The following is a 13482-nucleotide window of genomic DNA, read 5'->3' as shown; positions in this document are numbered from 1 at the left end:
AGAGATGTAGCTCCAGAAACAATTCAAAGCCCATCAATCGTTTTTTCCACTCCCCGAAACCTCCCCCTATTTATCTTAAGAGGCTTGTAAGTATTGAAAAAAAATTCTGGCCTTATGGGAACAAAAGTCCTCCTAGGAGGCACTTGCATTTCTCTCCCTGAGCCTTTGAGAGGTAAATGTTCTACCTAGTCTTCTCGAGGAACTCTTATCTAGGCCATCTTTTTAAAATGCAAACTTAAGAAAGGTAACCCTTATCAAAAGAAAATGAAAAGGGGGATAGGTCATTTGGAACTTGCCGTGTCAAGGACAAATATAAATAATCTTCAGTGTCTTCTCCATAAATATTAGTAAGAAAAGGTTTAGCCATCTAAATAAGTGACCTTGATTTCTTCCATCTGCCAGAAACCCAATTTGAACAGACTTTTCTGTAACTGATGGGTTTTGTGTTATTGTACCTGATTTAAGGCTGAAAATTTGAAATGAGAACTAAGGGGTCTCTGTTTGTGTGTGTCTACATATATGTGTGTGTGTTATAGACGTGTGATATAGCCAAAATTAATTTGTAAAAGAGTCCTATTTAGTTGGTTTAAAGAAAATTAAGCATTTAGATAAATCCTCAGAAATATGGAAGAAACTAAAATGAATTTCAGGATCACATGGACTGGGAAATATTCAGTACTAAGTTAATATTTGGTATTAAAGTTAGTTTATTATTAATGTCTTTAGAGTCATCAACATTAAATATAATACTTTTATTGTACCTAGATTTACTAGAAGTTAAGTAAGATCTTATATCTGTTGCAAAATTTGTCAGCCAGAAAGATGACTTGATATAATAAAATTTTTATAAGTAAATTAAATGTAAATGGGTTAAGAGTTTTTAGGTGAACTCTTTAAGAATAATCATGTTTTATGGTGTGTCTACTTAGAAATCGTTTCTCCAAATCTTTTTGGCAACTTCAAACTTTAGGGTTTTGCTAAATTAAATTAAATGATGGAAGCTTATTGAATATCTAGATCATTCCCAAATAAAATAAGGTACTGAAACATTAATTACTAAACATAGGCTTCCTTTTACAGAGAAACTAAAGATATTTAGGACTATTAATAAATATGTTTGGTTCCACATGGAGACATTTTCTATAAGAAAGCACATATTTAAAAAAAATTATAAATAGTATTTAGAAGTTTGCCAATCTACAGAATGCTAATGTAAAAGACAGTTCATAATTGCTTACTTCTTAGTTTTTGCTACAAATGAAGGCGTTTAAGAATTATAATTAAAATATGTAATTAAAACCACTAAAAATTAATAAGGAAAACATCTTTGTATGCAAGGAAAAAGAAGGTATAAGGAATGGAAATACACTTAGTTCAGGGAAGAGAAAGTAATTTTGTCCTAAAGATAGCTTTAAAAGAGAGAGAGAATGATGGCTTCCACAACACATATACTAAAATTGGAATGACACAGAGAATATTAGCATGACCCCTGCACAAGAATGCCACACAAATTTGTGAAGTGTTCTATATTTTTATTAGCAGATGCAAACTACTATATATAGAATGGATAAACAACAAGGTCCTACTGTCTAGCGCAGGGAACTATATGCAATATCCTCTGATAAACCATAATGGCAAAGAATATGAAAAAGACTATACATAAAACTGAATCACTTTGCTGTTTAGCAGAAATTAACACAACATTGTAAATCAACTATACTTGAATACAATAAATTTTTTAAAATAAAAAAATTAAAGTAAAATGAAATCCTATAAAAAAAGAGAGAGAGAGAAAAGGAAAACATAGGACAAAAATCTAAAGGTTAAAAAAAAAGTAAGTTAGGGCTTCCCTGGTGGCGCAGTGGTTGAGAGTCCGCCTGCCGATGCAGGGGACACGGGTTCGTGCCCCGGTCCGGGAAGATCCCACATGCCACGGAGCGGCTGGGCCCGTGAGCCATGGCCACTGAACCTGCACATCTGGAGCCTGTGCTCCGCAACGGGAGAGGCCACAACAGTGAGAGGCCCGCATACCTCCAAAAAAAAAAAAAAAAAAAAAAAAAAAAGTAAGTTATAGAAGTTTTGTCGAAGAGAAGCCTTGAGAATAGAGTTCTGTATGTGATCAAGACTGGCTAAGATTAGAATAAATTGTAAGATGGTGCAAAACCTGAATTTGGTTTTCTCTCTGTTAAGAGCACGAAGTTTTAATGGGATATTGATATGCTCTTGATAACAGATAGTAAAGATTTTTTACCTTTTAAAAAAATATTTATTTATTTATTTTTGGCTGTGTTGGGTCTTCGTTTCTGTGCGAGGGCTTTCTCTAGTTGCGGCAAGCAGGGGCCACTCTTCATCGCGTTGCGCGGGCCTCTCACTATCGCGGCCTCTCTTGTTGTGGAGCACAGGCTCCAGATGCACAGGCTCAGTAGTTGTGGCTCACGAGCCTAGTTCCTCCGCGGCATGTGGGATCTTCCCAGACCAGGGCTCAAACCCGTGTCCCCTGCATTGGCAGGCAGATTCTCAACCACTGCGCCACCAGGGAAGCCCAATTTTTTACCTTTTAAGTAAACTGTTGCAACTTTCTGTATTTTGCTTTTGAAATCTTTTGTCACTTTGCTTGGGTGGATAACTAAGTACTGTTACATAGTGACCTATGATTCTATTTGACCAAGTGTTTTAAACCCTTTTTAATATATTTGACAAACTTCCCCAAAATCAAATTCTAAATGAAGTTCTTTTGACCTGTAGATAACATTGAGGTTTTCCAGAATGCCTCCGGAGCACCTCAAGATTTGTTTTCTCTCCTTATCAAAGAAAGACATTAAACTAATTAGGCTAATTTTATATGTTAAATTACATGGGAAGCATTGTTAAATGAGTGGTGATAAACCTTCTTAGGTTGTAGAGTATAGATAATTGTCATTAATATAAATGTTCTAGAAATTATGTGAAATTTCTAAAATTTAAATATGTCCTCATGTAGTATCATCAGTCATAATTCTAATTATTGTTTTAATATTGTATGCCACTAAAACAACAAATTTCTTTGACAATTGCTTTGTAAACAGGTCTTTAACCTTGCTTTTTAAGTCTTTTGTCTTTTATAGACAGTTATTTTTGTACTCTGATGCTTCTGTAAAAATGCTTCATCTTCCAGAAGATTCATAGAAAGAACCTTTTGACAAATACACGTTTCTGATAACTTTCAGCTCATAACAGTGAACAGGTTAAGAAATTAAAGAATTCTCCAGCATTTATTATTTGTAGATTTTTTGATGATGACTATTCTGACTGGTGTGAGGTGATACCTCATTGTAGTTTTGATTTGCATTTCTCTAATTATTAGTGATGTTGAGCATCTTTTCATGTGCCTCTTGGGCATCTGTATGTCTTCTTTGGAGAAATGTCTATTTAGGCCTTCTGCCCAGTTTTTGGTTGGGTTGTTTGTTTTTTTGATATTGAGCTGCATGAGCTGTTTGTATATTTTGTAGATTAATCCCTTATCCATTGATTCATTTGCAACTATTTTCTCCCATTCTGAGGGTTGTCTTTTCTTCTTGTTTATGGTTACCTTTGCTGTGTAAAAGCTTTGAAGTTTCATTAGGTCCCATTTGTTTATTTTTGTTTTTATTTCCACTTCTCTAGGAGGTGTGTCAAAAAAGATCTTGCTGTGATTTATGTCAAAGAGTGTTCTGCCTATGTTTTTCTCTAAGAGTTTGATAGTTTCTGGCCTTACATTTAGGTCTTTAATCCATTTTGAGTTTATTTTTGTGTATGGTGTTAGGGAGTGTTCTAATTCCATTCTTTTACATGTAGCTGTCCAGTTTTCCTAGTGTGGAGAAAAGGGAACCCCCTTGCACTGTTTGTGGGAATGTAAATTGATACAGCCACTATGGAGAACAGTCTGGAGGTTCCTTAAAAAACTAAAAATAGAATTACCATATGACCCAGCAATCCCACTCCTGGGCGTATACTCAGGGAAAACCATAATTCAAAAAGGCACATGCACCCCAATGTTCACTGCAGCACTATTTACAATAGCCAGGACATGGAAGGAACCTAAATGTCCATCGACAGATGAATGGATAAAGAAGATGTGGTACATATATACAATGGAATATTACTCAGCCATAAAACGGGATGAAATTGGGTCATTTGTAGAGACGTGGATGGATCTAGAGACTGTCATACAGAGTGAAGTAAGTCAGAAACAGATAAACAAATATCGTATATTAATGCATATATGTGGAATCTAGAAAAATGGTACAGATGAACCTGTTTGCAGGGCAGAGATAGAGACACAGACATAGAGAACATACGTATGGACGCCAAGGGGGGAAGGGGGGCGTGGGATGAATTGGGAGATTGGGATTGCCATATATACACTAATATGTATAAAATAGATAACAAATGAGAATCTGCTGTATAGGACAGGGAACTCTACTTTGCTTCACTGTACAGTAGAAACCTACACAACAGTGTAAAACAATTATACCCCAATTTAAAAAAATAAAGAATTCTAATGGAAACCCTGATGACTTCATAAAACTGTTAACAGAAGATCATGATCAACAAGAATTAGTTACATAGGGCTGAATGTTAGTTTGTATAACTTTCTGTCTGAAATATTACTAGTTTTTAATCTTGGTTGTCCAAATATAAGGAAACCCTTCACTTTAAGTTAATTATGACTTATAGCAATTTGGTAAATTATAACTTTGTAAGCAGAATTGTAGCATTCATCTTTTCTCACTACTTGATTCCTCCAGAATTTGGGAACTCAGTGAGTATTCTTATCTTTATGGCAATGTAGCTATTTGCATAAGTTCGATAAGAGTCTGTTCTTATAACAGGACATATTGGAAACATTGGTTATGTTACCATGTTTTTGACTGGAATGTCATATTTGAGAAATTGCACAGAATCAGATATGATCAGATAGCTTTAAAGAACTAAGGTGAACTTTATGGAGCCATAAAACCCCTTGGAGAAACAATCTGGTACCTTGCTTACAAGGAGCCCAGCAGCCTTACCAGGTAAATAAGAAAGGTCACTTCCTGGCCGCCCCAGAACCTTGAAATATTTTGAGGACCTTGAGAAGGGAGGAATTCACCCAATCTATATATAGGTAGTACAGGCGAATCTGATGACAAGCACTTGGCGTGGCTTTACTGGCCTTGAAAGGCCTTTTAAAGTTCAGTCTGAGATTCCTCATGAAACGTTCCAGCACAGCCAATTTAAAGTAGCTTGTGTGATCAATTACTCTTATGCAAATAATCAGGCAAAGTTTATTGAAACCAGACTTATTTTGCAAGCAAATTAGTCAACTTGGCTATATTTTGTAGAAATGAGGGTAATTTTAGATAGAAAAAGATTGTTTCTGTAGATGTTGGGTTCTAGTGTTGTTGTCTTTGAGGTTTTGTATTTACTGCTTAAGACTCACTTCCTGGATGGCTTCTTGTTACTATGTTGCATTATCACAAAAGTTTAATTGAATTATTAAAAGGACATACTAAGATTGTTTCTGAAGCTTATCACATCAACTTATCTTTGGATGAAGATCAGGTGGCCTATGGCCTGCAACCAGGAGATGATGTACACTGGAAAAGACATCATTGAAAGGACTCTCTCCAACCTAGATTACAGGACCCTTGTCAGATACTCTTAATTAGCTCTTGCACAGCATAACTGAAGGGAATTGATTCTTGGATTCATATTTCCCACTTGAAAGGGCCCCTGCACTGGACTGGTCCATACAGAGGACTGCTCACTTCAAACTCACCTTAAAACAATGCTCAAACAGAGGAGAAACGACTCCCACCCCAGGAGGAGAAGAAGACATCAGAACGAGACAGCTATCCCAAGATGCTGGACCTGATCCATATGATTATTTATTGTGTTTTTTCATTTCTTTGGCTTCTGCACATAACTCAAATGTTTTTCTATCATTGGCACAAGTCCCATGTAGACTTTAAAAATTAATCCAATTGTTGGATTTGTGGTCATTTACCTATGCCAAGTACTTCTTGGTGGATTTCTCCAAGGCTCTAATTGGATGGTCCTTAGGAAAATTATTCTAGAAGAAAGAAGTTACAGTTTTGTTCGAGCCACTTTTGTTATTGCTAGATGGGACCCCTTCACTTGGCCAATCAATCATACTTGCTCTGACCATGGTCATAAATATGAATGACTTAAATCTGCATCATAATCACCCTTGTTTATGGTGCTTTTCCCGGTAACCTCCCATAACTGACGCTCCCCACCCTCAAAATCCTCTTTTGTCTTTAGCTGAGGATAGTATTTAAGGTGAGGGCTTTGGCTATTTTGGTGAGTTACTCAGTTTTTCTGGGTCTCTTCCATGTATACGTTATTAAATCTTGTTTGATTTTCTCCTGTTAATCTTTCTCATGTCAATTTAATTCTTAGACAAGCCAGAAGAATGTAGATGGGTAGAGGAAAATTTCTTCTTCCCTGACGATAGCCTTGGAAACCATCCAGTACCTTGGGGGTGGGAGGGGAGGATAGCTCTTTGGCAACTTTTTTTTTTTTTTTTTTTTTGCGGTACACAGGGCTCTCACTGCTGTGGCCTCTCCCGTTGCGGAGCACAGGCTCCGGATGTGCAGGCTCAGCGGCCACAGCTCACAGGCCCAGCCGCTCCGCAGCATGTGGGACCTTCCCGAACTGGGGCACGAACCCATGTCTCCTGCATCGGCAGGCGGACTCTCAACCACTGCGCCACCAGGGAAGCCCAGCAACTTTTTTTTTTTAAAGTAACACATGTATATAGTAAAAATTTCAAACTGCATGAAAGGTCATACAATGAATAGCCCTCCCTTGAAAGTCAATAAATAGTCCCTCTCATCTCTTATTTCTAGTCCCTCAGTTTCTCCCCCAGAGGCAACCACTGTTACCAGCTTCTTGTGTAGTCATTGGGACGTAGTCTGTGAATATTCAAGTATATGGATATATATTCCCTTCTACTTTTTTACATAGATGTTAGCATACGATATAAACTGTTCTGCACCTTGCTTTTTATATATTGTTTTCTTCCAAAATTTTGTCCTCACGAAATATCTTGCTTCCTTTTTGAGTTAATTTTGACCATTTCTCCAGGAAACTGCCTGTTTCCTCAATATTTTCCAGTTGTTTTCAGAGTTGTACGTTATATTGTCTTGTAATTTAGAACAACTAACAAAGTTCTTCATACCTATTGGTCTAAATGTTAATCCCTCTTCTAACACTTACAAACTTTCTAAGCAATTTTGGGCAAGTCCCGTGAGTCGTGCTGTGTGGTAAATGTTCATAGTCTAACAGAGGGTGATGATTGTAGTGTATTAAAGAATGATGAGTGAGTTTGGCAATTTTCTGAGATATACTTGCAACTAAAAACATAAAATAATTACTATTTTAGGAGCTTAGCCCTATGCCACCCCTTCCTCTATAACCTTCCTTCCTGAGTTTCTCTTCATAACATATTAACTCACACTCAACCTGTACCCTATTAGTTAAATAAGGAAAACTGGCATTTTTAGACTGAAATAATGCTTAGGTAAGCCAAATACTGACTGCCTCAACAATTGTTTTATGGCCTGTCCTCCTCTGAAGCCAGCATCAAGGCCATCTTGAAATGAGTGGTAAAGAGGCCAAAAGATGAGGCTGGGTGGTATAAGTTGTGGTTTTCAGTTGGGGAGAGATAACTAATTTTGGAGGTTGACAAGGAAATAGAAGAGGTTATTAATGGCCTCAGGGAAGCCGGAACGGATTTGGTAATCTGATAATGAGTGCTGAGGTCAGGACAGGGGTAGGGGTGGCATTGAGGGTGGGAATGGTAGTGGGAGGGGTGGAGCAGGTGTGGGAAGCTGAGGCTGGGCCTGGGGAATTGTATTCAATACATAATAATCTCTTGTAACATTAAAAAAAGTTTCATATCTACTGGCCTAAATGTTCATATTATTCCCATCAGTATTTGCACAAGTACTGAAACTGTGCTTGGTCTGAGAAGGAGAATTATAAGAATATTTAAACAAAACAGAACAACAAACACACACACACATCTCATTAGTTTGGGAATTTCTTCACACTACAGCCACATTCTTTCTTCTTAAGTTTACTACTTGTGTGCTTTCCTAGATTGCCCATTCAAAAAAATAAGGCTAGTTCACATCATCCCCTACCCTGTTTGTTAAAAGTGGAAAACTGGTAATTATTTGCCCCAGTGGGCACTCAGTACCCTGCATATTGCTTGCATCAACAATGGATGTATTGCCTGAGCTCATTTTAGCCTGAGGTGAGGTGAAATGGAGTCTGAAACACAGAGAAAGTCCCGAGATAGGACAGGAAAACGAGATAGGGACATGCAGTTTTCTTTAAAAAGTTATTCTTACAATAATCGCCCTCTTTCAGCCTTGAACATCTTCAGTACTTGCCCTAAATCGCTTAGCAACTTTGTAAACTGTGGTAAATTGTGGTGGGATTAAAATGTTGGCCAATGCATACAGAGAAGTTTCCCCCCACCCGACCCCAAGGGGGTGAGGGAGAAAAGCAATTTCGGAGGTCGGTGTGGAGACAGTATGAAAGCTTGTAACAGTCCAGTAAGTGGGAAGCTGCTAAGTAGCGGAATGAGAAGCGCAGGTAATCATCCAGGCGAGGGCGACAGTGGAGGGAGCAGTTGTTAAGGTGCGCTTCATCCCTTTATTCAGCAACTGGGAAAGGAAGTCTCTAGGCCGCTGGGGGAGGGGCAGGCTTTTTCCCTAAGGTGCAGTGCTGGTGTGGGAGGCGGCACCCCGAGCCTCCTCCAGAGAGCCGGAAGCAGACGCTGGCGGGGGCGGGGCGCGAAGAGGTGGGAGGGGGAGAGAAGGAAGTGGCGGCCCCGCGGCCGACGGGAGTGCGCTGAGGATCGGGGTGGAGTGTTAAAAAGGGAGCGTGTCCAGCGAGACCCGTGGCCCAGAAGAAGGGAAGCGAGGCGACGCGAACCCCTGCCCCCCACCCAGAGGACAAGGGAGGAGGGCCGAGGGCCGGGGCCGCTAGCAGCTGCTAGGCGCTCTTCGGTGACGCGGCCGCCACGCGCAGACGCGCTGACGGGCCGCGGCCTCCACGTCTCAGGTTCCGCAAAGGCCTGTGGGAGCGACCCGGGAGAAGGAGGGCCAAGATGGCGGAAGCGGCGGAGTCTCCCGGAGACCCAGGGACAGCAACGCCCAGGCCCCTGGTGAGCTTGGGTTCTGCGACAGAAGGGACCGAGGGTGAGGCAGATGCCCCTTAAGGAAGTCGGGCGACGGGCTCGTGGCGTGAAAGAGCCGGAATCCCTTCCTCACGGCAGGTCCTTCCTGTACCCGATGCCAGACCAGGTCCCAACACTGCGCCTGTTCTTTGGGCTAACCGCTTCCCCCCACCCGCGTTGTTTCCACGCCTTCTTGTGAAACTTTCATTCACTTTCCTTTTTATCCTCGTCCCCTGTATTTTGTTAAATGCTGAGCTTTAGGCGATTTAAGTATCTTTGCATCTGCTGTCCCCTCATTTTATGGAGACTTGTCACTAGCCCTTGTTGGAGTAGCAGCATTCTGGGATTAATGAGAGATTACTTCCCATGGGACGTTATAACTTGACTGTTGATTTGCTCAGTGACCCCCAGTCGTCTTGGTTTTATCCCTGCCCTCCCTGTCGCAGCTCCTTGCAGTCCTCTTCATGCTCTCTTGCTCCTGTCTCTGCAGAGGATAGGATTTCTACTGCAAATACTACAATTCCAAAGCCTGAACAGGTATTTAAGAACACAGGCTTTGGAGTTAAAGTTAACTTGGAGGTAAAGTTATCACCCACTCTGCCGCTTGTGTGAATTTGGGCAAGTCATTTCATGGAGAGTTTTTTCATCTGTAAAATGGAGTTAAAAATACCTGCCTCAAAGAGTTTTTACAAAGTTGTAGTGACAAATTATGTGAAGTGTCTAACACAATCAGTGCCATAACTGAGTGTAGTCAGCTCAACATTCTGCCCCCCAATCCCTCCTCCCAAACGTTTAGTTATATACCAAATAGTGTTTAATTATATAGTAGTTGCTCAATAAATGGTACATCCCTTTTCTCTGTTTTAAATTGGCAACTTAACATAGTAGAGGACTGACCTGGGAGTCAGGTGAAACTGATTCTAGTTTTGGTTCTGCTTACTAGCTCTGTTTGTTCATCACTTCATTTGACAGATATTTATTGAGTATCCGCTATGTTCCAGGCACTCTTTTAGGCACAGAAGATACAACAGTGAAAGAGAGTGAGTAGGTCCAAGTTCTCATGGAAGACTTCTGACCTTGAGGAAGTCACTCTGAACCCCAGTTTCCTCATTTGGAAAATGAGGGTAGTAAGTCACCACAGAATTAGAGTACTAAATGAACTAATATATGCATAGTGCCTGGTATGACGTAGTTACAGGTGCTTAGGTGTTTTTAGTTCCTTTCGTCTAAACTGACCTACTTCTCTTTTATGAAGCTTTCCCCCAATTAATTTTAGTGGTTCTGGTTACTCATTACTCAGTATCCAGTCCACTTCTATTCAACAATGTTTATTGAACTCCCACAGTGTGTAATACACTATGCTAGTTGCTTTAGGAAATACAAATGGCCTTTCCTTATGCTTACAGTCTAATTTGTAGGGATAAGACAAATGTATAATGCTAAAATAAGACACTATATAAGAAAGTTACACATAAAATATTAACAAAATTTAAAAGAAGATGCTATCATGTCTAGTTGGGGTGATGAAGCAAGCTACATGGTAGAAGTTACATTTGAGGGGGCCTCAGAGGATGGGTAGGATTTGAATTGCAGGTGAGCATAAGAGCTATCAATGATTGACCACCTGCTATGTGCCAGGATTGTAGTAAACATCCTCTGCATATTTTCTAAACTTCACAGCAGCTAGTTCAGGTGGTTTTTGAACTATGTTTTACTTGCAGGTGAGGGGATGAGACTCAGAGAGATTTGATGATTTCCCCAGGGTGGCTAGGCTGAAAATTGAACTTAGGTCTGCTTCTGAAACCAAGACTATTTCCAGTAATGCTACAGAGCCTCTCATTGGTGAAGGTACAGAGGTTACGAGGTGCTAATGCATTTGCAGAACAACAGAGAGATTACTTTGGCTGAAGCACAGGGAAGTATTAGGAGGTAAACCTTAAAAGATAAGGCTACTAAATTAGGGAGGCAATATGGAACAGTGGTTATGGATGTGTGCTCTGGGGTCAAGTCGTCTAGGTTTGGTTCTATGCTCTGTCACTTAACTAACTGTAGGATATTGGGGAAATTACCAAACCCCTCCATGCCTCAGTTTCCCTGTCTGTAAAATGGAGATAAAGTAATACTTACAGGGTTGTTCGGTGGATTAAATGAGTTAAAACACATAAAACACTTGGTAGAGTGCCTGGCACATAATAATCATGTAGTGTTATTTCTTCTTATTGACTACTATGCCGGGAGGTTTAATAGGCAACAAGGAGCCACTGGAAATTTTTGAGGAGGGAAGTGTTTTAAATCATGAATTTGACAACATAACAGAGGAGTTACCATGGGGAGTATCTGGAATCTAGGATACCAGTGCAAGTGTTTGCGGTAGTTCCAGGAAGAATTGATGACTGTTTGGACTACAGCAGTAGCAGATGTGAAGATTTGAGTAAGGCGGAATGCTCGAGGGTTTGCAGTGCTAGGGAGAATGTGTCTTACATAGTGCTTTTCAAACTTTAATGTGCATAGCAGTCATCTGGGGTATTTTGTTAAATTGCAGATTCTGATTTAGTAGGTCTGGGATGAGGCCTAACATTCTGCATTTCTAATAAGCTGTCAGGTGGTGCTGCTGCTGCTCCTCCCAGTATCACATTTTGAAAAACAAGACTATAGACAAATGGGAGGAAGTGATACCCTGAACAGAAATACAGAAGAGGAGAATGAGGGCCCTAAAAGTTGATTAATTCACTTTTGGAAATGTTTAGTTTGAGATATTGGCAGGCCATCCAATAGATATCCAACAGGTAGTTGGACACTGAAATCTGGACTTAAGGGCTCACAAGAGGTCAGGACTAGAAAGGTTGATTTAGGAGTCATCTGCATAGAGTTGAAAATACAGAATATTGGGTAATGCCTGTCTATTGCCTGTCTGTTTAAGGAGCAGGAAAAAGAGCCATAATAATCGCTATAGCCTGGGGTCTGGAAGGAAGCTGGTCCCAGGTGAAGGTGCTGGCTAGAGACCATGCCACTAAGCCCCGACCTCCACCTCTTGGACTGAACTGTTTCCTGCTTGATCCACCCCACCCCTCCCTCCACCTTGTTGACTCCTTTCTCTCTTTAGGATTTTGGTCAATAGTATGAGCCATCTGCTCCCAGCCACTTTCTTAAGGCTGCAGTCCCTGCTTTTACTGTGTGTTTTTGGCCCTGCCTCTATCTCCTCCCCTCATTGGCCCAAGCCAGGCAGCAAAGTGTGCACGTGTGTTTATGTGCACACATGTGTATGTATGTTCACAAGGCTGCCTGCACAGAGGAAGGGGAGGGACATGGGGTCCAAGTCACCTTTCATCTCCACTGAGGGGCTAGTCAGAGCAGGGTCCACTAGCTGAGGTCCTGGTGGTATTGTCTCATATATGGGGCTAGAGAGCCACAGATCCTGCCTCAGTTCGCTGAGCAATGTCACTGATTCTCTGGGGAAGAGATACTGAGGAAGGGTTGGGATGGGGGATGAGTGGGAATCACATGGCACTTTAGTGACTGCAGTGACTTCTGAAACCAAATAGCTGGAGTTAGGCCAAACTTCCCCAGTTAAGGGCACAGTCTTCCATAAGAATGTCCTCACTTCAGATACCAGCTGAAGGACCAGGACCACCCTCACTTCTGACCTACTGGCTACAAATTCAGGAGTTCCCGTGATCCCCTCAGGCTCTGTAATTCCCTAGAATGATTCACAGAACTCAGGACAATGCTGTACTTAAAATTACACTTTTATTATAGCAAAAGGATACAACAGAAACCAGCAGAAGGGGGAGATGCTTAGGTTGAGGTCTGAGATGGTCCCTAACACAAAATGTCCTTGTCTTCTCTCTGTGGAGTCAGGACAGGACCCTGTTACTCTCCTGATACATTGATGTGTGACAATATGCAGAATATTGCCAACCAGGAAAGCTCACCCACATATCTAGTTTTTATTGAGTTTTCATTATGTAGGTGTGGTTGAATGGATCATTGCCTCCTCCGCTTCCAAGAGGCCAGGTTTGTATCACAGGACTCAAACCCCCCAATCCTCTAATCTTGTGTTTGGTCTTTTAGCAGTGGTTAGCCACCATGCTGTCATCTCATTAACATAAACTAGCTGTCTACCAGGGCTCACCTGTTAGCTAAACTATTAGGGCCCACTATGAATAACAAAAATATTACTATCATTTAGGAAATCCCAGGAGTTTAGAGGCTACCTCCCAGGAACAAAGGACAAAGGCTAGCCAAATACTTTATTCTACAGCAGTGAC

General features: G+C 40.7%; 1 protein-coding gene and 1 non-coding gene across 6 annotated transcripts in view; both read left to right on the top strand.

The window, feature by feature from the left end:
- The first annotated feature begins 1430 nt into the window (after positions 1-1430).
- LOC132594614 (U6 spliceosomal RNA) lies at positions 1431-1534 on the top strand. The gene has a single exon (XR_009560815.1). It is a non-coding gene; the product is annotated as a U6 spliceosomal RNA (small nuclear RNA).
- Positions 1535-8857: 7323 nt separating this feature from the next.
- Positions 8858-13482, top strand: part of YIPF6 (Yip1 domain family member 6) — an 87393-nt gene continuing 82768 nt past the window's right edge. For 4 of the 5 annotated variants that reach the window (XR_009560599.1, XM_060291827.1, XM_060291828.1 and 1 more), the window contains exon 1: positions 8858-9202. Coding sequence is in view for 3 of the 5 variants with exons in the window: in XM_060291827.1 (XP_060147810.1) it covers positions 9146-9202 (57 nt within the window). In the remaining 2 variants the exon portion in view is untranslated. Of the gene's footprint in view, positions 9237-13482 lie in introns of all 5 variants that reach the window. The other variant, XM_060291830.2, reaches the window with a different exon arrangement.

Source organism: Globicephala melas, chromosome X (genome assembly GCF_963455315.2).
Source record: "Globicephala melas chromosome X, mGloMel1.2, whole genome shotgun sequence".
Lineage (NCBI taxonomy): Eukaryota > Metazoa > Chordata > Mammalia > Artiodactyla > Delphinidae > Globicephala > Globicephala melas.
The sequence above is the reverse complement of the archived record's forward strand: the minus strand, read 5'-3'. Positions and strand labels throughout refer to the sequence as shown.